This window comes from Anopheles funestus, chromosome X (assembly GCF_943734845.2).
Source record: "Anopheles funestus chromosome X, idAnoFuneDA-416_04, whole genome shotgun sequence".
Taxonomy (NCBI): Eukaryota; Metazoa; Arthropoda; class Insecta; order Diptera; family Culicidae; genus Anopheles; species Anopheles funestus.
The window spans coordinates 6,866,585-6,892,322 of NC_064597.1; the positions used below are offsets into that span (position 1 = coordinate 6,866,585).

At 43.4% G+C, this 25,738-nt stretch overlaps 2 protein-coding genes across 2 annotated transcripts in view; both read left to right on the forward strand.

The window, feature by feature from the left end:
- Positions 1 to 25,738, forward strand: part of LOC125774178 (tRNA dimethylallyltransferase) — a 46,255-nt gene that overhangs the window by 11,613 nt on the left and 8,904 nt on the right. The gene's annotated exons all lie outside the window — the stretch shown is intronic.
- On the forward strand, positions 20,376 to 21,997 carry LOC125774369 (general odorant-binding protein 45-like). Its single transcript, XM_049444607.1, has one exon. The coding sequence runs from the start codon at positions 21,062 to 21,064 to the stop codon at positions 21,995 to 21,997; it is 936 nt and encodes a 311-aa protein (XP_049300564.1). The 5' UTR covers positions 20,376 to 21,061.

Genomic DNA, 25,738 nt, shown 5'->3' on the forward strand with positions numbered 1-25,738 from the left:
CCGTGAGGCGGTGTTGATCATTCAGTTTTTTGACTACACATGTGAAGTAATAATGGGTAAATCTTCAATTTTGCTGGAGTCGAAGTAATCGGACTCCGAGACATTCCGGAGTAATTTCGGAGTAACTCCGGAGCAAACTTCGGAGTTACTCAGGAGTAATTCGAAGTAATTACTCCGGAGTTACTCAGGAGTTAAATCCGGATTAATCCGCAGCAATTACTTCGGAGTATACTCCGGTTTTTATACGTCGGAGTCGGAGTGAATTCAAGAATCCACTCCGGAGATCCCATCACTAATGTGAACCGGCCGCAACTGTACATGCTAATGTGTTGGTACGTGTATTACTGGCAGTTTCAGTACGAGTAAAGAGCATTCGTATGTGTAGTCGGCAAACTGAATCATCCTCACATTGAACTGTCGCCGTTCGGGTTGCGTGCGGAAGAATCGTCATTCATAATTCTCTTGTGCGGATATCGTTCACTCAGTATAAAGATTAGAACAAATCGAACGGTTCTGATTCAATACGCGCATGTCTAATCTGGAGATCTTCACATGGTACATTTACAGACAGGAGATCTGACCTGAACCTTTGAAGTTACGTAGTAAGATACTGCCTGAAATTGACTATTTCACATCCAGAGGAACGTACTCCACTCTTACCCTAAAGCTAGTTAAAGCAAACGAAGAAAAGGTAATTGATCTTCTGCTTTCACACGAGCTTGGATTGGCGTAGGCGATCGAGTAATAGACCAAAAAACAAACCCCCTTACCCTAACGAGATGTACGGATGGGAATTGTTTTGTGGAGGTGGATGGATGGTAACCACATGCAGAGTAGTCACGAAGAGTTCCCGTCCGCTAAACCGTTTTGTCATCGTTTATTTGTCTCCTTCCTTGTTAGGCTATTTCACAAATGAAGAGATGAGATGGTTCCGACGTGTCGGACAGCTGACGAGTGCTGCATTGTTTATCTAGGTCGTTCGTTTGCAGTCGCACTTCTAGCGACACGGGAGTATGTACATCCTCAATAACACCGTCCTTTTTGCGAAAACAAAAAAAAAACCCACAACCGGTGTGTAATGCAAAGTTGTATTTATTTTGTCGTCAAGAATGTTGCGTGGGTTTTGCAAACAAAACTCAACGAGCCATTATAAAAGCGGGTCAATTCGGAATCTGCCAAAGTTCGGTAGGTGATGCGGATGTCTTTTCACTGCCTACATTGTTGCACCCCACCGTTCGCTAAGTGTACCGTGAATGAGGTGAAGTGTATCCAGAATTTCTTCCTACACCTCAGCACGACGGCGTCACTGGGTGTTTGCTGTTTGTTAATTAGTTGCTTCCTCTGTTTGATTCTTACCGTCCCGCAAGGTAGTGGCAAAGACAGCATTACCCAGGTGTCAACCACTGAGAGCTGATGAGCATCAGGGGGGGGGGGGATCGGGCCACAACCTGGCGGCAACTTCCGTCTGCATTGCATATTCATTGTGCAAAAAATACAAACAAAAAAAAACCACCACCTTTCATCCGCTGGTACCAATATGGACGAGTGGATGAATTATTACCCAGCTCGAGGATACTCTTTATTCACTGCACGGAACGGGCCCTGCCCAACTGCAGCGTACGTATGCACACCTGCATTAAACGGCAACGATTAGCGTGATGTGCGTTAATTATCGTTTTTATGTTTGATCTCCATTTTCTCTTTCATGCTTCCCACTGCTTCCCGTCCTAATATCGTGGTGTTTAATGTTCTGTATGCCCAGTTCTGTCGCTACTTGCCCCGGTCCATATGGAGGGGAAAGAAGAAAAAAAAACAAACGAATCGTTTCTCGCTTTTATGTTCTTGTCTATATCCGTAATGTAAATTAAGCTGCATCAGTGAAGGTTTTACTTTTACTCTTTACTTTACTTTTTTAATTTAGCTGCCGTTCATTCGCTTTCTATTTCTTTTAGGTTTGTTGGATTTGGTTTATATGTTCTTTTTTTCTACTAGTTCCGGTTATGTGGTTAATTTTTTGGTTTATTTTACTTAATTGAATTGTTGTTTTTTCTTCTATGACAGCTGCCAAATGTATATATTGGGTTTATAACAAAAAAATATATTTGGCATCTTGTTTTTATAAACTTTTTAAAGTTACTTTAGTTTTTAAGAAAACGAACATCTTATCTAATTAAAAAGTGTGGAACAGAAAAATAATTAAAAATATTTAAGCTTCCTTGAAAAAAAACCCCCCTTACCGGCTTCACTGCTTGTGGAGTAAGAATTTTCTGGATGCCTTTTACGCCGTTTGGTGCGGTGCATTGTCCGTATGTTCCGCTGTGTATGATGCGACCATTACCGCTAATTGAGTTTTGCACCTCTTCCCGGTTTGATGGCTATGAGTTTATAGTCGAAAGACCGCTGCCGTTGGTAGCTTATTATTTACACACCGATTCGAAGCAGGTTGAAGTGCCGAGCCCCGACGGTTTGGTGGACGGCGAAGCGGAACCGATGGTTTTAACTGGTTGCTTCGGTTTTTGCCTGGTGCCGGTGCCGATGCCGGTTCCGGTACCGATCCGTACGTTCTATGTATAGGATACACAGGTATATCCAATTTTTTGACAGTTCAATGCCATCGTCGTGCGACACGGGGAAACGATATTAATTGGAGCCCCATCTACCCCCACTCCACCCACCTCGGATGAAGAAGGTGCTGATTTGGGCTTACGATGTTCATTTTTCGGTAGATTTTAAGAAGAAGAGAAGAAGAAACAAAAGTGGTAGATAGAAAATATGAAAAGTGGAAGTAGAATGAAACCGTGCAATTATCATAAATTAAATAGATGGTACTTTAACGTTTTGCGGTTTTAGGCACGAGCTAGTCGAAAGGTAGATTTGTTTTTTATTATTGGTAAATTATTCCACCGTTAATATATGCTTGTTAGTAGCTGAAAATAATTAAAAATAGATAGCAATAGGTCTTCATGGCATGGCGATCGAAACATGCATCGATGGGTGGTGTAACGTATTTTCCACTAATTTTCCACTGCCGATCGGAGCAAATGTTTACTGCTTTATTATGGGGCTGTGGGCGCAACTAATTCCAGCCACGAACTCAGCTGGATGCACATAAAGCTGTCGGAGTTCCGACTGGCGCTTATCCGTCACATCGTGTGATTTACTTCCGTCTTACTGATCCGTTTCAACGCATGGATTCATGATTTTATTGTTCATAAAAACGGCAACTTCCATTTCCGTTGACTCTGTTCAAATGGGCTTATACGTTCGTGGGCACGTTCGGAGTTTCTGTATATCTGTTGATCGTGAAATTAGTCAACGTGCTTGCAACACGAGTATGAGTGCAAGCAAATAAATCTTTTGCATCATAAAACTGGTTGCAATTGATGTACTGCTTCCATCACAAGTTAATATTTTTCTATCAAGAATTTTCTTTTAGACGACTTTTAGATTTAGACGACTTTTAGACGACTTCGCGAATTCGCCAACTTCTAACATCGTAAGTCGCAATTTTTACTTCCGCTTCGAGTGTTTCGGTTTCTTGCTTTTGGTTGCTATTACTACACTTGCCCACCATGTCTGCGCACGCTTCCCCCAAAAACTTCAACTCCTCGCCCGTACCTCCCCGCAACCCGTACACCGTGGTTGGTGCAAAAGAACCGCGAGCTATTTTTACAGTAACTGACCTCGTTTAACGGCTCGTGCGTAAATCAAATGGCGAACGCCTACCCGACCGTATGCGTAAGCGTCTACCCTTTTGCGCGTGTACTCTTCATCCTTTACCCACGCGCACCCACCCCTTTTTTTCCATACCCTCTGGTGCGATGCTGTCAAAGCTACTACGGCTATTCGGCATCACACACCAAAGAAAGCAACAACAACAAAAAGGCAGAACGATAAGGGGTGTCTATCCAACTAGAACGAAAACCCATCTAGAACCCCTAGTGAAGGAAAACCGAAGTGAAGATCACATCATTTTCCAACCTTCTTCACCGCTTCATTAAAGTGGTAAAAAAAGGTTGTTGGTTTTTTTTTCTTGTTGTTGAAGAAGCTAAGAGGGAAAAATCTTAATTTTCTTCACCTGACTGACTTGACTGGCAGTGTCAGTTGGGGTCACGATCGTCTCCCTTCTTGCATAGCGCTTTTAGAAGCAATATATACATACACACACACAGAGATCCACGCACTCCCAAGATGGAGAGAAAGAGAGAGAAAAACCCGGAAGTGTGTGTGCACGCGCTCGAACCAAATCACGCAATCGGTTTAATTAGATTCGGCTCTTTGCTGTGTTTGTGTGTGTGTTTTTCTTTCTTGAGTTCGCGACTCACTAGAGATCGGGATGGCAGAGGAGCAGCACCAGCAGCAGCACTATAACACGCTTCCCCATGTTTTCCTCATCATTGCCATTTTGAAGCTACACAACAGAAAACGAACCAATTAATTAGTGGGTGTCACACACTGGGCCGGATTCGAAATTTTATAGGTTTATTTTATTTTCCATTTTCATTTTCAACCGTCTCGGTTAGATGCATCGGCCCGTTTTCGCACATAATTTTGTGTGGTAGAATGGTATTAGAGTGTGCGAACCCACACACAGGGGAAAAAAAGGTGGTCACGGCTGTGTGGCGCTATCGAATGCGCATCCGATTGACGATGTATTAAAAATCGCAAATTAAATTAGCGCGGTGTAAACTCTTCCCATCAGACGTCAAACATGTATTCTCTCTTGCTCCTCCTCTCGGGTAGGTTTGAGATTTGAACTCGTTCCTGTACCACTACGCGGCAAATGTCCTTTCTCTCTTACTATTTGAGCTGTTGAACTGGAATGGATATCTAACGCTAAAGAGCAACAAGTAAAACGCCCCAGATATTTAGTTAATTTAGGCGATTATTATTATTTTTGGTTTTATTAAAATATAACGTTGAAGGAGTTAAAAAGAAAAGAATTGGAGTGATCGGTTAGCGTAGCTGCATTTTGAGACGGGTTTTTTTGTAAATTTGTTCGGTCTCACACCTTTACACAGTAAACTGATCCTACACTCTCCCTCTCTATTGCGTAAAGAAGCAAATTTAGGATAAGAGGAAGAACGGAACGGAGCAGCAGAAATGTGTTGGTTCGCTTTCTACCGCTCTTGTTCACCGTACTGATCCAGCTCAAATTTAGCATCTAATGCGTAGATCGTGCCTGTGAGTTTAGCACTAGCGCTCTAAAAGATTAAATCTACGCATCAACTAAACGCGTAACGCTTGGTAATTGCGGTGCACAGACGAGCCGGGTTAGAGCTGTACGGTTGAACGTGAAGTTGCGTTGGGTATGCATCCTGTGGATGCATTAATTTTCACACTTGCTTCCGATAAATTTCGTGTACTGTCCAATTCTCCTTTTTTTGGGGGGGAAGGGACCGAAACCGTCTGGTGGCTGTCCTTGCGTGCGTTCAACATATTTTATTTGGTTTGCTCTCATTTCATCTTTACTCTGTTATTTTTTTTACTTTCCTCCCCTGTCTGCTTGTCAGCTGATCAATGAGTTAAATTTTTTTGGTAATCTTTCTCCATCAATTGATGGACTCCCACACTGCTACAGCATGACGCGTTGATAGTATTGAACGCTATGTCCCAAGTTGCTAAGTGATACTTTCCAAGATTTATGTCCCAGAAGATTTGGCCAACAAATCCAGACTAAAAAATATTCGGGATAAAAGCGATGCAAGCTTTCAGGTCGAGAATTCGGGACTTGGGAACAAATGTCCCCAAGATTTTGGAACTCTGATGCCATCAAAGTTAGTACATAGTCTACAGCAAGTATTTATTCCTCCGGTAATTCTTGCAAGAGTCCCAACAAATCCAGACTAAAAAATACTCGGGATAAAAGCGATGCAAGCTTTCAGGTCAAGAATTCGCGACTTGGGACCAAATGTCCCCAAGATTTTGGAACTCTGATGCCATCAAAGTTAGTACATAGTCTACAGCAAGTATTTATTCCTCCGGTAATTCTTGCAAGAGTCCCAACAAATCCAGACTAAAAAATACTCGGGATATAAGCGATGCAAGCTTTCAGATCGAGAATTCGATACTTGGGAACAAATGTCCCCAAGATTTTGGAACTCTGATGCCATCAAATTTAGTACATAGCCTACAGCAAGTTTTTGTTCCTCCGGTAATTCTTCCAAGAGTCCGGATGTTAACAATCAACCCGATGCATGATTTTGACAAGTCTGCCCCGGGCCCTGATGTTGAAGAGTTCTACCTATAGTCTAAGATTCAGCTGATGATAGTTCCATGAGATAGTTTAATAAATTGGAGGCTAAGAACTTTGGGTGGTTTTATGCTGTATTCTCTAATAGCCTTATCAACACTAAAACTGTGGACTACGTCAACGCTCAATACGTATAGGGCCAGCAATAAAGTTCTCAATATAAAACAAGCACCATTTCCCTTACTTCCATGTAAACAGTATAAACGAAGAGAGAGAGAAAAAAAATCGAATTCCCAACAAGTTTTGCACCGCCCCAGCATATTATGGTGAGGCTTGGAGACCTCCCACCGGCACAGAAGCATTCGTTGCGTACAATGTCGTATAACGTGTACGGTCTAACACAGGCTTCCATTTGCTGGGAAAGCAATAAAAAGAAAGAAAGAAAAAAAATCGCATCATTTCCTTTAGCCCACTATCCCTTTCATCTTCCACCTGTGGTATTCCCTTCCGTGCCGAACGTTTTCAGTAGTTTCGCTCGCGTGTGAATGTAATTAATTTTATAAATCATCCCGCCAGACCTCAACGCAACGCGTTTGCGTTGGCGTTGACCTTCTTTTATTTCGGTTGTGGCGACAATGAAATAAACAAAACAAAAAAAAACACACGCACAACATCAACAATAGTACATGATAAGGGAAGGGTGGAGTATGCGAGGAAGAGGGGAGAGCTGTACTAATTCCCTACTGTCTGGGTCGTGGTGCCGATTCCGGTACCCGCTAGCCGCTGAGGAGTTTCGGTTTCATTCTTCAAAACTCTTGTTCTTGATCGTACACCCGCAGGCTGGGAACCAGATATGTACAGCTGTATCGGGGCTGCTGCTTCTTTCGATTCTTCCAATTCTTGGATGTTTTTTTCTTCTTTGGATTACCGTTGGAATGGGTGGTTTGTGCAAGGAGGGGGGAGGAGGCAGATGTAGACCACTGCCATAGAAGCAATTATACAGGGAGAGTAACAGCGGTTGATATTTTCGTCACAAATTGAGGAATTTGTGTATCTTAAGTACGGGCTGAGTGGCTGGGAAGGGATGTGTTATGCTTTTGTCGTCCACTTGCCCGACTCGTTCGTCTTGCCTCGTTGCTGATACATCTATTGCCTTTTATTTGTTCCCGGCTGGGTGGTTTTGCGTATCGTAGACAGGTTATGTGGGTGAGAATTTTATGCAAACGCGCACCTTTATTTCCTCTGCCTCATTCATCTGCTCTGTTCGGTTTGCTGAATGGAAACTACTATTTAAGCGTATCGCGCTGATGATCCATAATCGGTCATACCGTTGGATCTGAGCGTAGTTCATCTCTTGTAGCCATGTTAGTCTCATCGGACCGTAATTCAAATTTATAGCAAACGGCACCATAAAAGGCTGTCAAACTGGATCGAACTCGTAGAAATTACTTTTTGGACAGTAGGTGATGCAATTCCACTCGACATTAATCTTTTCTTCGCTAACCACTATTAGGTACGGTTGCATTAATTTGCATAAATCTTAGTATTTTGTGCAAATATTTTCTTGCGCTTAAGTCTTGTTTGGTGGGTTGAGGTTTTAAAAATTTCCAATTTTTTTGTTTCTTGATTCTCCAGTTTTTCGAACTGGAGTTGGATGGCGATATAAAAAACAGTAGAGGTGAGATTTTTTTATTGGGGTAGTATGGAAGCAAATTAGAGTTCCAAATAGTTCAATACTTTCCAATACCAACCAGTATCGGGATCGTAAACCTTTCCAGTTCCAACCATTATCGGCACCATAAACGTCATCCACAATTTCTTGTTCCATCTTTTGCTTTAAAAAAACGGCCCCAAAAAAAGCGTGTCAAATGTCACCTTGATAACGCACAGAAATTGGAAATTATGTTATCGATATTTCTGCGAGACATCACTGTCGATCAATCCAGCGGATATACCGCAAAAAGAAATGAATTTCTTCTGTCTATTGCTTTGACATTTCGTAGGACGGACTCAAATCTTCCTGCTTAACATATAGAGTATTGGAAAATGAAAAAAAGTTTGGAATCAGTACGCAGAAGGATTGTGGGAATTTTATACGAAGTCCAAGAGAAAAGATACATTTTTCGCGCCACTCTGGCGAAGGTTAATTTTTGGCTTAAGTGCTTTAGACACAAGCCGTGCGGAGTTCACATTGATTCCTTGAGATTTTGGGGGGTGGCGATGGGTACACCCGGACAAGCAGCCTTAAGGTGTCTACCTGTGAAAAGTTTTGGGTCGCAGACGGTTCCAGCTCAACTGGCTGAATATGGTAGTAAACTGCAAAAAAGTGAGGCAGAAAAAAAAGCACGTCCAAAGTCCATACCTTCGATGCGAATGCTAATCAAGGTTCCCCTCCTTTTTTGGGACCCTAAACTGCGGCACATAATGATGGTTAGCCGTGGGGCTTTACATCGTCTAGCATCACGTCTGGCAATCCGTCTGGAGCGGGTTGCTTTGCCTTTACCTGGAATATAGTATTTTATTTGCAAAAAAAAAACTGACGATGATGTTTTGATAGTGGGTTTTGCAGTTTAGCTTTACTCTTCTTTTCTTCTTTTTTTTTTGACAAAAGCGGCGTCATCGATCTGACACGGGGTACTAAAACAGGTTCGTGCACTCTAAGTGTATCATTTCGTGTAGCTCCACTTGAAAGTCAATAGTTGTGTTTTTTTTTCATTTTATTCTTTTATAGGAAAAAAAAACTTTTATTAGTGCTTTTATTTTAATGTTAAACAAACAAGCGTCCACAAGAAGCAACAAAAAAAAACATGTGTGGGAATTTAACTAGGTCTTGTCTACAACGGATAATGGCGAACAGTTGCCAAAAAGGTAATAAAGCCACTATCTTATTTTTATGATAACTCAATAATCATCTAAGGCTGCTTATTTTTTTTTGTGTTGCCGTCCCGCAAACACGACACAATAGGCAATAAAAACAACCTTAATAACCTAATCGACAAAAGGATTCGCTTTTTGGACGGATTTTCGCTTCGCTTGGGCGAGAGTTCAAGGATATTAAGATCTCATTCCTTTTTCACGCGCCATATGCATAATTAGATCACATTTGACTTTTATTAGTCCGAAGGTTTTCTCTCGTCCCAAAAAGCAGGAACTCTTTCTTTTGTGGCATAGTTTTGTTATCAGTTTGAAGAGACGTGTTTTGATGTAGACATAGTAATAACAATAAATTACGGAATGCGATATTAGATTGAATAGACAATCGAATTTCTTGTCCGAATGTCACATTATTGCGTTGCAGTGGTGCTGTCAAACAGTGTTAAAAGCAATGAACTTTTGACATTTTTCAAAGCGGCTGTCAAACAGTTTTTATCAAACAATAACATACAAGAAATATGTGATTGATAAATTAGCTTAGGGAAGTAGCTTTTCATCTCATGTTCAAGACGCACCGGTGTCATTTGCTACTGTTACTAACCGAGCTGTGGTGAAGTGAAGTGGAATGGAACGCACCGAAAAGCGTAACACTCCAATAGAAGCGGATCCGATATGAAGTGCTCTCCTATACGTACCATTCCAACCCATCTCGAGTGTAGCAGTGCGTACGTATTGGTTGGTATGCCGAAAATTAGTGAACCGCAAATTTTTATCGCTAAACATTAACGTGCGCTAAGAAAGACTGTTGAATTAGAGCGGGTTGAGACTTACCTGTGGCGGACCTAGTGATGGGTAAATTCGACAAAAAAACGGAATCGCTTCCAAATGACTCCATAAATTTTGGAAGCGGCTCCGGAAGGTAGGTGCAATACTCCGAATTCGGAACCGTCCGGAGCCGCTAGTCGGGAGCTGGAGCCATCCGGAGCAGTCGGAGCCATCTGGAGCCGTTGGAGTCGTCGGAGCCGCCGAAGTCGTCCGGAGCCGTCCGAATCGTCGGAGCCGTCCGGAGCCGTCCGAAGCCGTCCGGAGCCGTCCAGAGCCGTCGGAGTCGTCGGAATTGTCGGAGCCGCCAGAGCCGTCCGGAACCGTCAACTAGCGGCTCCGACAGTTCCGACGACTCCGGCGGCTCCGACGACTTCGATGGCTCCGGACGGCTCCGGCTGCCGACTAGCGGCTCCGGACGGCTCCGGCTGCCGACTAGCGACTCCGACAGCTCCGACGACTCCGATGGCTTCGGACGGCTCCGGCGGCTCCGGGCGGCTCCGACAATTCCGACAACTCCGACGACTCCGGACGGCTCCGACGGCTCTGGCGGTTCCGACAATTCCGACGACTCCGACGGCTCCGTACGGCTCCGGGCGGCTCCGGACGACTCCGAGCGGCTCCGGACGGCTCCGGGCGGCTCCGGGCGGCTCCGGACGGCTCCAGGCGGAATCGTGGTTTTAACATAGCCGGAATCGGAGACAGAGTTGCTATGCTCGGAAGCGATTCGGAGCCGCGGGTGCGATTCCGAGAACCCATCACTATGGCGGACCCGTTTGCTTAACGTTCGAAAGGTGGATCATGCCGCGGAGCCTCACGGAGGCTTTACGGACGTGCTAGTCACACACAGACATAAACAATTTTCGTTTTGGGAAAACCAAAGAAGCAGACAAGGAGGATGCGAATAACCAGTTAAAAAATTAACGAAAACTAAAAGGCGAAGGTTGAAGAACGGACGAACAGGCATGAAAACAGAAAAGACGGTCTAAATGTAATCAGACTGACTGATCGGACTGTTTCAGGTCTGATGAAACGTATGATCAACGAGGGGTCGACGATGTGTACCTGTCTCCCGGTAGGTGCCTGCTAACTGTGCCGGCATCCCCACGGAAGAATAGATTGCAGTAGACGATGAATAACAAAATCGTGGATATTTTAAACCCTGGTACCGAAGGATGCCGGCCGCGCAGGGTTACCGTTTATTTCTTTTTGTTTTTTGCTATCATCTTCCTAAAAAAAAACATTACCCACTACGCGTCGAAGCTGTGCCGTCCTCTTATCCTTTTGCTAATGTGTGCCGCCGCGACGCAATAGACATAACGCTAAGATGTTTCTCAAGCGGAATTCTTCTTCGTACACCTACTTTTGGCTAGACGCGCCGCGTTGGAAAAGACTACAAAAATATAACTCGACAAACGGAAAAGGCATGGGTGCGCTGCCTCCACCTAGATATGGGTCAGTCTAATATTGGGTACAAAAGTGAAGACAGCAAAAACGAAGCAAAAAGGGATAAACAACCACTAAACGGAACCGCGGACAAAACCGCCGGCTTGTCCTGGTGAGCTGTCACAAATGTTTACCAACTTTGCAGTATGATGTGCACAAGTCAGACAGTGTGTGATGGTCGAAGATGTCGGCTTAAAGTAAAACAAACCCCCCTTCCCACTATTTATCACATAAACCACTGTTTTTGGGTATTCTTTTGGGGGTATAAAACAGATACGCTAGCAATTGATTACCCAGGGAATTGTCCTGGGTTTCCAATTTTCTGCAAATCTGCTCCTCAGAACCCAGAACTCCCAGTTAATGGGGGGACTCGATCCATCAGAAGGGTATGTGATCACAATCGCGACAAAACTACTCTGAGGTTTGCCGACTAGTGAAGTACAGGTATGCAATGGATGGAGATTTTATGGCATGTGTTAACGAGCGGTTAGGAAGCGAAAGGTATGCATGGAGAAATGAAGCGTAAGGCCTCAGGAAAGACGAGACAAAACCGAGCATTATTTATCGCGTATTTCGTGTGCATCCATGAAACGAGAGGAAGAAACGAAACAATTCTTTTTTTTTTTGAAGATTTGGCGAAGGTTAGACCTGTTTTTTTGTATGAAGTAGAGTAGACAACCTCACTCGTTTGATCCGCAATTCGCCGAAGGTCCAAGCGTAATACGTCTGACTGCTACCTTCCCTAAAGAGCAATCTGAATACCCGACTGACGAGTTAGTTAAATAACGTTTCCCCCAGAGATTGATACTTTACTACTGAATAGGTGGGTAATAAATATCCCAAGCAATCTATCCTTTTCTCATTGGTGTAAAATCCCAAAACTCATCGTTTGTCGTAAAATGCCCAACAAGCATAGGATTGAAGAAATCGCCGTCTTCACCGGTCTACTACACGTGCCAAAGTAATGCCTAACCTTTCGCCCCCCTTCGCTGTCCTTCGTCGGTTTCTTTGAGTAACAGCTAAACGGGTGCGGAGAGCTTCGATATTGAAGGGCTGACAATGCCACGAGCTGACTATTACGCAGTCAAACTGATTTGTTCTCTTTCTTTACTTCCTCGTCAAGAGTTGTCTAGCGAGTACCCTACCACCTACCAGCCGCCCAGAGAGCGCGGGTGTACGTAATACAGTGAAGACGCAATTTGGCCTGAGCAAGCCGAAATGTTAAGTTGCAGGCAGTTTGAACCACTTATGCCAACATCTCAGCTGGAATCACAGCTGTAACTTGACGGCTTTTGGCGCCCAGTCTTTTTTTTCTTTGGTAAAAACCGTAACATTCATGGTACAGAAGGTCAAGGTAGCGGTATGTTGATAGCATGTAATGATGATAACCCGTCTGGCGATAACTAAGAACAGGCTGATCGGTTATCAATGTAGTGATATAGTGCGTCAGTTTTGCTCGTTAAATGGCTAGCCAGCGGTATTGGTGTAGTAGCACTTTTTGGACATTTTTTTCCAGGAAGATATTCTGTATAGTGCTGGGGGAATGTATCGTTTGTTCGATTCCAACCAACTCTCGCTTTCAATAATTTGAATATCTTGAAGGAATTTTGCTACAATTCTTGCAGACCAGTTTAAGAGTTCTTGTATTCTCTTGGAAGAAGAAACCATAATAACCTCGCACGGTTTACTACAGCTTATCTGTGGCGGACTGCTAATGTCCGACAAATGCCTCATTTTCATAGATATAACCCAATCGCGCTAGGTTCTTGATTGGTCAATCTAGGAGCGCGCGTTGTCGCTAAGGAAAGACCGGTACCGGGAGGAATTTCAACTATTTTGATTTGCATTTTCCTAAAAACCTTGAACCGATTAGGTACAACCGGTCAGTGGAAGCGCTCTAGAGGACCTTGAACACCTTTGCCGGTGAAGATTCGCAGGTGCACCGCACAGCTGGAGCGGCTTCCAATGGTGTGTAGAAACCGGCCGTAGTCGTATGCGGGAAACATTGATACTTGCCTAGTCCCCGTGCGACCTTATGGACTTCCTGTTCCCCATGTTCCAGTATCTTCCTCCACTTCGCATGGGATGCGTGGTTAGCGGTCTTCTCTAAATTGTTCCTCCCGGGGACTTTTTGTGCAGGGGTGCCCAGAAGAGATGAAATTGGCCTGGCCCAGAGAGGACAGACGACCAATGTTTGGCACGTGTACGTATATTGGTATTCACGCTGGGCGGACCCGCACCATTTGCTTCCTTTTTTTCCCCCCGGCGGTAGGTCTCACGCACTGAACGCAACGACGTAGTGGTTTGGCGCGTTTAGCACGTACGGTGCGAGCTGTTAAACGCATTCGTAATCATGCGCGCGCCTTCGCTCGCTCATTCGTGCACCCTCGGACCGGCCCCCCGTTCTCAAACCCTATCATAATAATCCCCACCAACCCTCGGCGCCACTCCTTCACACGGGGGGGGTTTGGGGTTTTCTGCTCACGCAGCTCAAACTCGGTGCGTCACCTCACCCGTACCTCACCCTACTAATCCACGATTTTTGGGCAGCACTTCTTCCTCTTCTGTCCGAAATTGGTTTCATTCGAATCGGCTCGTTATTTTGCACCTCTTCCTGCTTCGACCACCATCGCCGTGAGGATCACACACACACACGCGCGCCCGCTCGCACATTCCGCCGAACACACTCAAGGTCAGGTTGTTGACACCGATCTACGCGCTAACGGCTCCCTGCTTCCCTTCCTGCAAACAACCACATACACCAACCCGCGTTTTAGATGTCAGCGCCATTCAACGTACAGTAGGTGAAGCGTGGTAGATGGAGGTTTTTGGCATTGCGCACTGCGTTTACTACTCTTCCCGCATCCGTTCGTGGCCCCCTCTCCCCAATTTTGGTCATTCGGATTTGACGGCAGGTTGAGGGGTTTTTGGGGGAGATTAGATGAGTGGGGCAACTGGGTGTCCCGACTTGTGGAGTAGTTTTGTCCAAAAAAAAACACACCTAGAACCAACCCCGAAAAGCAGCATAGAGTAGTAGTAGTTGTGCAGTAGTAGCCCAAATAGTGGTAGTATGGATAGGGCGAGCGAATTCTTTCATCTCTGTCGATTCCTTACCCATGGCGATTGAGTCTACGTCCCTCCATTCCACGTACCATTCGCCATGACTCGATTTGTCAATTTTGACAACCACTGGCCATTAGTTTTTTTTTCTCTCGCTCGCTTTCCAGTTCTTCCACGATTCCCAACAACTCCAAAAAGCTGGTTGAGAATCCGGCGGAATTGAGATCCGGTGTTTTATAAACTGCGTTACTTCGCCTTGCCTTAATTGAAACGAATGCACGGTTATTGTCCATTGGCGACCGGTCCGGTGGGAAATGATTCTTCCGGTTGTGGATGTGGGTAAGAAAACTGGAAGATCTGTACTCTTGGTCTTTTCTTGAAGACTGACGTTGTTTGATCAAATGTTTGTGGTAAAAATGTTGCCTTTGAAGAAGATACCCTTTATAGCAAATGTTTGTTCATAAGTATTGCAGTATTTTTATTAATATTAAATCCACACAATACTTCATTACAAAACTCGAATGTATAGTAACTTCAACCACAGTGTGTCACTGTCAAACATTGCCAGAAGTACTCTGCACCGTACGGAATGGGGTCACAGTGCGAAAGCATACGAACATGCCTGTTTTTGTGACCAGATGCCAGATGCCGGTACCGGTGTCTGGACAAGATGACGATTGCCAGATGTCAGATGTCATGATGACGGTGTTGATGACGGGGTTTTGTCTGGTGACACCGTCCCACTGGAGAAGGAGCGCGGTTGTAGATTTGGCAAGCCGGAAATGGCAGAAATGTGCATGCTTTTCAGAACAGTCGACGACGATCGGGTCAGTTTGGTCGCTTTAGGCACAAGATCTTATCGAGGCGGGACACTGCGGGACAGTCATACTTTCCAATTGGAGGGGTTATAGGCTATACGCGCATATACAGCAACATGCCAAAAAAAACCGTCTGAGTGTGGTAGGGTTATAATGAAGAGGAGCTAATTTGTTTCTGGTGGTTTAATGAGTCGTGAGCAATGGTTGGTTTGAAGATGTGTCCATAACTGATGTCTGGCAGATGTGTTGGTTTTGTAGGATGATTAATTATTCCACTGTGTTGATTATGTTTTAACGCCCTTTATTACTACTCTATCGGGCGCGAAATGTAAATAGCTGATTTTCCAGTACGATACAATTCATTCATCCAAACTCTTTGTGCTTTACGATGGAAAAAAGTATATCCCAAATCGTGTTGTCCAAGTGCGTTATTCACTTCCGCATTGCCCATGGACTTGCAGATCTGTAACGTGTCGAATAACGCCCGTCGGACTATCGGCGTTACACGCATCTTAGTATCTGTGTTAGAAGCCACTATTGATGCGAATAAGTAAAGTTTTCGTCTTCGAAATGCAACTAACAGAATGTAAAACCTTTCCGTTTCAAGTTTCACATTCATAAATTACATCTTCAGCATAAAATGCTGATTTTGCAAATTACATTAAAGTGTGAATTAAAGCTCAAAATAGAATATGTAAAATCTAACTGTGCTGTTACCAATTTGGTTTACCTTCCGAGTTAAAACAATGAGCTGACTAAACAAAAGCAAAATAATCGCTGTTGTTAATGACTCTACGTTATGTCACCGGTAATGACCACTCGATTCCAACCACACCGCAACCGCACAACAGCATTCGATGGAATCAGCAAAAATAACATAAACGTAACTACACACTGTAAACATGGGTTGCTTGTATCAGGAAGTTTTTGTTTTATTTTATATTTTAAAAAATTGCTGCCCTAATCGACACATTATTATGCTAATGCTGAACCATGTAGCGATTGACTAGGTACCGTGAAAAAAAAGTTTTGTTTTTTAGTTACGCAACTTAAAAAAATGCAACTTTTTACTTGGAGATACGTTACAAAGTGAAGATCAAAGAGTACAGTAATGAGTTGCTGACTTCAAGGATTTTCTTTTTTTTTGTTGCTACGGTAGGAAATCGAAACGCTAGGCAATGAGTTGATAATTTATCAATGGACATTTTGGATACTGTCATCGGCGCCATTGTTGTTTTATTTTTGCACCGTAGTAATCGATTTGAGGTAAATACACACAATGTTAATGTCATTTTTTTTTTGCTATTTGTGTGTTTGACAAAGACTGGTTCACAAAAGCCTTCAAAATCTTGTTTATATCTCTTATCATACTGCTGATGAAATTAAAATAATTGGGTATTCTAATCAGCTATTTGGTTAGAGAATGAAGATATCGCAGTTTAGTACATTTGTGAAGCCATCATTCAGCTGAAAGAGATTGCCACAATGCTTCCTCCTCATTGATCATGTCCTCCTCAAATTTGAGTCAGAAAGTTGGCGTTGGGTAGAGTTCATAACCTAAAGACGTAAAGGAGAGCATTGGGAGTTTTGAGGAGTTTTGATTGATGCTTGTATACCTGTAAGACTATTGCGATAGCTGTTTTGCGTGGAGTTCAGTATCATGGAGCATAGTGACTACAAGCCTCTCTTCATTCTAGAGTTTTTGACATAAGCCATTTTCACGATAATGGAATCTTATCAATATTGTACTCAAAATTCTCAAACTTCCTTGTTCTTCCTGGAAACATAAACTCAGCGATTTTGAAGCGATCTTCAGGGTCTTTGGGGAAGGGCCACTTAGATTTCGCAACGTTTCGCATCTTCACAGTTACGCACACGTAGACGCATGCGAGGTGATTTAAAGTTCTCCAATAAAAAAAAAAAACACCCAAAACCCCAGACGCGCTTTACGCAATAGCGCCGCCAATACGGCAGTGGAGCATCAGTTTGGCAGCGGCCGGTCTCCAACCTTTTTTTTCTTTTTCCTCTACCTTTTTGTTATGCGTGTTTCTTATTGTTTCGGTCTGTCTGCCGTTTTTTGGCAGGAAGCCTACCAGACGAAACGTGTCTTGAATGAGGGTCACGGCGTGTGCCACCCAATGCCAGCCCCCCCCCCCCCCCCCTGGGCCGGTCATCTTTTCGGTGGCAAAAGAAGTGGTTTCTGTTGCTACTATAACCTTTTTGTTTTCTTGCTCTTTTTGTTTGGGGGGTGCGAGGGGGGGGGGAGGGTGGTTTTAGCAACCTTTTGGGGAGGAGGAGGGGGACTGGAACCAAATGCGAATGCGCCGAGTACCACTTGTTGCTAAGCGCATACAGGCGTCGCATAGCATGTAATATCTAGCGCCAAAAATTATAGCAAAAAAAGAAGAAGTAACATAAAGAAATCAACCCCCCCAAAAAAAAAATCCGCAAAAGTAACATGGACTTGTGGAAAAGAGAGAGCGAGAGAGAAGGATCGTTATACACTAAGGTCACCCAAAAAGTTCGTGCGTGCGTGCGTTCATGAGTGAGTCACGGTAGCTTCTCTCTCCCTCTCCCTCTCTCTCTTTGCTATAATAGTAGGCACATAAATCGCACACATTCACCGCACGGTAAGCCCACTAGTTGCCATCACATGGAGCTGGAGTGTAAAATGTGCGTATCCGGTTTTTCGCTATTCGGTCGGCACATCCTTCACAAACCGACGACCACCCCGTAGAGCACCACACACGGGCCACAAATCACATTTTCCCTTTCAAGGTTTCATTTCTAATTATGTTCACTAGGCAATAGCGTTTTTTTTCTGCAATAATGTCTAGACGAAAACGATTGCCAACGCGAGGTGCGTATGGGCTTTGTGTTGATATTTTAGTTGCTGTGCCATTTGTTGTTGTTGGTCCGTTCACCGGTTTGAACAATGGCCAGGTGGGAATGAGATAAAGGGTGGGTGAAGCAGCTGAAGGAAGCTCGAAAGGGATATTTTTTCAAGTGACGAGGAAGGGGATGTTGAAGGAAGGGAGGGGTGGGAGGGGGTGAGGGGGGGTGTCTGTTCGGTAGTGTGGGAGCGGAGATAGCCGAGACTGGAGGCTTGGCCCCATGTCTGGCAAGCCGCGAAATAGCGGTATTATGCCGCACGCATCGAATGCTTGGAAGGGTTTTTGCTTTGGGTAAATGAAAAAGTTCGGTGTATTTCATCCCATGCAATATTATTAAATTTTTGAATTATTTTTGTTTATTATTGAAGTTAAATTTTGCACCAAATATTTATACATTTCGAGAAAAAATTAATTCAAGACTTTAGATTGGAAAATTTTGGGAATATGGAAAACAAAATAATTTATTTAAGCAAAAAAAGATGCTTTTGTGACATTACACCATCTGATTCGCTAACCTTCTTTCGATCATGTTTTTTTTGCAAAATCAGTCTAATGCGTTCCGTCTAACCGCTCCAAGGAAGCATATGCGACCAACGCGGCGACACAGACACGCACGGCGGGAAAAGGTCGACTATGTACGCAACATAATTCCCCCCCCCCCCGTTCCAATGGGCCACCGTGACTGAGGAGGGAAGGTTGGTTATACCGTATCAAACGAACGATCAGCATTTGGATCTAGGTGCGTTTGTTCCACGCATTGGCTTAATTATTGGCTGCCGCGAAAGCTTTTTTTTTCGAAAGCCGTTGTTGGTCCTATTCTCCGTTGTTTTTTTTTTCTTCTTCTCGCTCTCTCTTCTCATGTTGGCATGCAGATGTCTTCCGTTGTATGCAAACTTTCAAACTGGTTCGAACGCGTATCGTTTATTTTTGCTTGACATTTCTTTCCACATCATGCGATCAGGCTACGGTTTGCTGCAACTCATTCGTTTGCGTCCTTTAAGGGGTTTTGTCGTACAGCAACACGTGTGTTGCCTTTATGGAGAAGGTGCAGTTGAAGCTTTGTGATGATTTTATTTACAGGCGTCCCCCGAGTTACCACTGTATTTGGGATCGGAAAAAGAGCCCGAAGCAAGGCGTAAGTCGAAATCGTCGTCAGTCGAGAATACATCGTTTATAACCATTAGTAGAGAGTCGAAAGCTTTATTCAAATATTCTAGAGGAAAAAATAATCTAGAAATCGTTTTGAATGGTATATTAATTAATCTTTCCAATATCTACTCATTACTTCCTTAACATATTTATCGATAGTGTATAAGTTTATTCCAACAATTTAATTTTTATATTCAGTGAAGACCATGATTTTTTAACGGTTGCCGGTGAAAATTAAAAAAAACTGACAATTTGAGCAAAATAACAACTGTCAACTGTCAAGATCAAAATCATCGAAAATCTGCGAATCGTCGTATCTCGAGGGGGTCGTAACTCGGGGGACGCCTGTAGTCACTTTGGAAAAATTTTGTTTTTAAATAAAATTATACGATTTATGTTAAAAAGTTACATTACTTGATTTAGTTTCATCAAACAGCTAAAATGGGGTTTTTGTCCAAATGTACTTATATAGAAATACATCAAAAGTATGATCACCCCTTATTGTATCGCTCTTATCTTAATGATGGTGCGAAATACATAACATGCTTTCAAATCATGTTAGCGAATGTCGATCGTTTGACGAAGATCCGACATAAAGTTCCGCTCGATCAGTTGATTAACGTAGTCTCGCATTATTGAAGAAGAAAGAAAAAAAAGAAACGATCACATTTTACTGCTTCCGCCATAAATCGTACATGCTTTGTACCGGTTTTTCTTTTTCTTAAACGGACATTCCGCACCCAAGCGTGGCCCTCCTGTGTGGAGATCGGCGACACGGGAAGTCCAATGGCTCGGTGAAAGGTGCCCTGTCCAAAGGAACTCCGTACCGAGGCACGATTACACGCACACGGCAATAGTCGATTGTGATAACCTATTTAGATAACATCGAACAAACTACGGTCGTCGGACGCGTACCGTCGCTTCCTTTCAGAACAGGTCTTCTTTTTCGCGCCTTCCTACAATGACGTTCTCCCATTGGAGAAGGAAGGCTATTATCAGTAGCTTATCTTATCGTCACCAAACGTAAGATACGGCACAACATGAGCAACGGGTCAAACACCGCCCTGGGACGGGTCGAGAAACCTAGGTATTTAGATAACAGTTTCGTCAAGTAATTGAAAGGCTCTCCCGGGCTATTGCGTAATTAAGTGCATTCGTAGCAGAATTGTATGATGAATGCAAAGCGGTTTGAATAATCGTTTGAAGCAGTAATGTTTGCTTTTGTACTACTGGTCTCATCAAAATTATTATAGCAAATTGATTTTGCTATAATAATGTGCTCCAAACTAAATTCTCTCGGGTATTGCTTTATGTTCACTTCCAAGTTCAATACAATTTGTGAGGTTAGAAATATAAGTCTTTCTTACCAATAAAAGACATCGCGAGATTACTCTAAACTCGCTAGCACAACGTTGTTCGAGGTTGATTATTATAGCACTTGCAGCATTTTAACTATTTGTAATACATGCACAATTTGTAACGATTTTACTGCAACCAACTTGCACTTCTGTTCACGGTGGCCACAAGAAAGAAACTGGGCAGGAAAACTAGTATTTTTGATACGGTATAAACTTAGCCCATTATAACTGTCAGTGTCATCATACGAGCAGTGTCACGTACACTTGACATGGGTGAAATGTACTCCAAACGTGTGCATATGGGTTTTTACAATCTCTCCACAATCCAGGGTGCGTTGTTACGATTAAGGAACACGACAATTCGGCTAAAGAGCACGCATAATACTTATGGCCTGATGTACATGTACCATACCGGTATATAAATGTGTCGCCGCCAGTGAGAAAGACATGCAGTTCCAGCTGAATTGTGTACAGCAACTAACTAGAGCAACAATGAATTCGTTTGCGCTTTCGATTGTCGTACTGGCGGTGGGAGCCATCTCCCTGTCCGCTGGACTACAGCACTACGTGGTGGAGAAAAGCTTCAACCAGGCGCAGAAGGAGTGTGCCGAGTATCAGGGTGTAGCACATGACGATCTGCTGCGCTACGTGAAGGAAGGCTACCCAGACGTGGAGGAGGTACGCTGTTTGCTGCGTTGTGTTGCCTTCAACCTTCGCTTCTGGAACCACACCACCGGTCTGCAGAAACACATGGTCGAGGGACACTTCGTGCCGCGTCCGGATGACTTCCACAACGTGGAGCGCACGGAGGCCTGTCTGGCAGAGAACTTGTACACCTGCGACGATGATCTCTGCACGCAAGTGTACAAGGCGTTCCAGTGCTACTACCAGCACTACGGTGCGCTGAGCGAGTGCCCACAGTTCGTGGTCAACACCTACCATGAGGATTTGCAGGCCTCTTACGATCTGATGGGTATGATGGCTCTGACCCAGCACACGCTCCAGAACCTGGCCGGAGGTTGCTTCCCGAGCGGTGAGGAGTCCCTGTGCTTCTTCTACGCATTTGTGACCCGCACCGGACTGTACAGCGTGGAGGATGGTGCCCATCTGGAGCATCTGTACTACCAGTACAACGAGGAGGTATTCAACCCCAACAATGCCAAGACTGTCGCCTGTCTGCAGAACCAGAAGAAGCTTGCCTGCAAGAAGACCGTCTGCCAACAGGCCTACGACACCTTCCAAGCTTGCTTCGCTGAGTCTCACGGTCTGGAGTATCTGCTCCACACCGTGTTCGTCGACTCTGCCAAGAACTTCCTCGGTCAGCCTGTCTGCTACTGCGTCAAGGGCAAGACTTGCCCGATGCACCAATGCTATGGACGTTAAGGAAAACTGATAATTGCACTTATCCAGAGCAATCTAAATCTACCTGCAGGTGTGAACGAATGAATCAATAAATCAAAATCTATCAACTTGAATCATTTATATGTTTGTTTCTATTTCTACATATACATTTAAAAAATATACTTTGACCGGTCATGGCATAAGTCAAACGATCCTGTTTGTACAAATATTTCATATGAAAATGTCATTCTAGGTTTTATGGATTTATTTTTAATGCCATTATATACTAATATATACTATTATTCATATCCCAATTTTGGCTCATGTGAATATTTTATTATATTATTATTATTGCGAAATATCAACTCATATTCGTTAAAAAACAAACAAAAAAGTTAAAAGAGAGTTCGATGCAGACTGACAACTAATAGGTTTGCTAATATTGGAACTAATATTGGAAAACGGATTTGACGCTCGTCGTTTTGACGACTTCTCTATTGTTCGTCTACATGTACTACTTCTATACTTAGCATGCGCTACAAACGATTTGTGATCTTGGGCTTCCAGCTGAAATCCTCTTGTAGCACACAACATCGAGTATATGCGTCTGGTAATCTATTACTCCGCTATTACTGGATAAACACCATCAGTAAATCTCAATTGGGCCCTATCACATCTCTTCTGATCAACCTAAATGACACGATCAAGTCATTGAGAATCTTGGCGAGTCTAGTTTTGATATATAGTTCGTCATTGTAGCAGTTACCTAAAATGTCCTTTCACACATGCGGGGTCAACTAATATTCTGAGTACTATCCTCTCTAGCGAGGACGTTCGTCACCTTTGGACAGAATCTATGTCTCAGATGAACCGTACATACAGGGGGCATACGTAATTGTACATTTTAATGCTAGTTTATATAACTTATTTCTATAACTGTTTATCTTCTTCGAAATGTATTGGATAACTTATGATAACTGTAGAAATGAGAGATCGATAATAATTGTGAGAGATCGATAATAACTGCGCAAATCAGATAAAAATCTTGAGAATAAGTGCTTCTATTTTTTCTCATGTCAGATTTGTGTACAATAACTCAATATACTGTACTGTATTGTACATCTACGAACAACAGGAAAAATACAATTAACAAACGTAACCAACGTATTAGGTTAACTGCTTGACCTCTGCAATATCCAATGTTTTATTTTGTCTGCTTGTTTGTATGCACAACCAAGTACACAACGTAAACAATTCTTTCTCTGATGCAACAGTCACAACCACTATCTGGCACGCACCATATATGCTACAATCTAGGGTGGACTTCCCAACGTATATGTTTGTGTGCTTTTTATCATGTTAGTTGAATACAATCGAAAAGCAAGCCAGGTGAAAATTTGCCCTGAAGCACGCATTTTTCTCCTGTATGTGATATGTCATGCCGCTGTTCTGCTAAACCACGGTTCATATATAAATGAGTGGAAACACAGTCTATACAGTACAGCTCCACTCGTGTAGCAAATAGCAAGGTAAAGCAAAATGAAATTCTTCATCGTGTTGGCTGTTGCCCTGGTATCCATCATTGGATCCATCCAGGCGGAGCAGGTGTCGGCGGAGCATTACTATATGCGAAAGAGTTGGCCCGAGGCTCAGGCCGAATGTGCTGTCTACCTGCGAGTGCCGCACGAGCGTCTCCAACGCTACATGCGCGAAGGATACCCCGATGAGCCGGAGGTGCACTGTCTGGTACTGTGCGTGCTCGAGAATCTGCGCGCCTGGGAAAACGGAACACTCCAGGAGCATGTCCTCGCCAACTACTTCGTCCCGGCTACGGAAGACTGTGACAACGCCAAGCGTACTGAGCGGTGCCTGGTGAACCTGCCCCAGGAGTGCAACGGAGAGCCATGCGTGCAGGCTTACCGTGCCTTCCAGTGCTACTACCAGTACTATGGTACGCTCACCAGCTGCCCTGAGTACGTCCCAAGCTACTACGACGAGGACCTGCAGGAGGCCTACGATCTATTCTCCATGTTGGACGTGTCGGACGATACCCGCCGTAAGATGGCTGGAGGATGCTTCCCGAGCGGACCGGAATCGCAGTGCTTCTTCTATGCGTATGTGGTCCGATTCGGTGCCTGGTCTCAGGATGAGCCGCTTATGCACAATCTCTTCACTCAGACCAACGACGTTACCTTCAAGAAGGATAATGCCGAGACTCAAGCTTGCCTGTTGAACCTGAACAAGCAGGCCTGTAACAAGAGCAAGTGTGCGCATGTCACCGATGTCTTCTCTCAGTGCTTTGGCCATACTCAGCTGTACAAGCATCTGGTGGAAGTGTTCAAGAATGCTGCCGCCACGTACACCAAGCACTAAGAACTGGGTCGACCGAATAATTTGTTCCATCGGACAAAAGAATCAATAAATCACTTATAATTGAATGAATTAATAGCTTGAATTCCAATGTTTTTTGGAGCTTGTGTCGCTAAAGTAATATATTTATTAAAGTGCAGTAGGTACGCTATAGTACAGCACATTACGTAAAATTCATAATCACAAATTATAGGTAGAATGGATGGATTTATTAAATTTGAATTTCATGTTATGAAGGTGACAGCGCAGACTGCAATGTATCGAATAATAAGGAACGATATTGGATGGAGCTGCATTTCCACATAGGAGAAATGATACGATATCTCCATACAAGACAAGCTCCTTACGACATTGCACTCCTTACGACATGCATTGTGCGGTCATAACTTTAATATGCTTGTATCGTCTAGAGATCCACTAGTCAGGTGGGGAGATATAATCTAGAATTAGTTCAGCGACTCGATATAAGACGACTTCTTGGACGCGTGAGGTCCTCCGTGTCATCTTACTAGCCTAATATCGCTAGAGAATTGGTGTGATAGGGCACAAATAATATTTACCGGAGACCCATTTCTACAAGAAATTAACTTCTCCGTCCTTCTATCTCAACTTCCCTTTTACACTCTTTCCAAAAACCCTATATCCTCGTTCTATTTTGTCAGTGACTTCCCGTTATACCCTGTTAGGTTCATCGGATTATGTCCTACTCCGTCAGCGTTACTACAATGTTTTTTACTTTGTTATTTTTATGTTTTTTCAACTAAATTTTGTCGACTTATTGTTAGATATTACATTCTTTTGACTAGTGATATCTATGATTTTATTATGCTGTTCGTTGTTTATTACCATGTGTGTTCGACTATATGTTTTTTGTTATTTTAAAGAAATATATCCATTATGAATTATGAATGATTACTACCCAGATGGATTAGCTGTAAGATAGTACATTTATTGTAGACATGGTGAATAGCTAGAGTATTATAGCTACAATACCACGGCAACATAGAAAACATTAAGTTTTTGAAGATTATTTTGATTGATTTTTATAGGAATTACAATTCTTTTAATACAGACTTATATTACAAGAAGACCGTACTTTGAGAGTGTTTGACATATGTCTTATTTTTTATTATTGTAGTTTAGATACATAGATGTTTCATTGGAATACTTAGTATTTTTCGACATGGAATTCTGATTAGTGACCCAGCTGCTGAAAGATAAAATGACTTTACAACAACGTTGTATGTGTCTCTAAAACCTGAGAAGAGATCTTGGCCTGCCTATCCTAGCTTTCCTGGGCTCTATATACCCTTAGATCAGGGTAGTCAGTCCTGGTGGGTCTGGATGGGATTTGAGACATGGACTTTGGAGTAAAGACCGGCATCGCTACCTCATACACTAACGGGCCGCGGT

Coding starts and splice junctions, on each gene's coding strand:
- LOC125774369 (XM_049444607.1), top strand. CDS start 21,062: ATGCAGTTCCAGCTGAATTGTGTACAGCAACTAACTAGAGCAACAATG.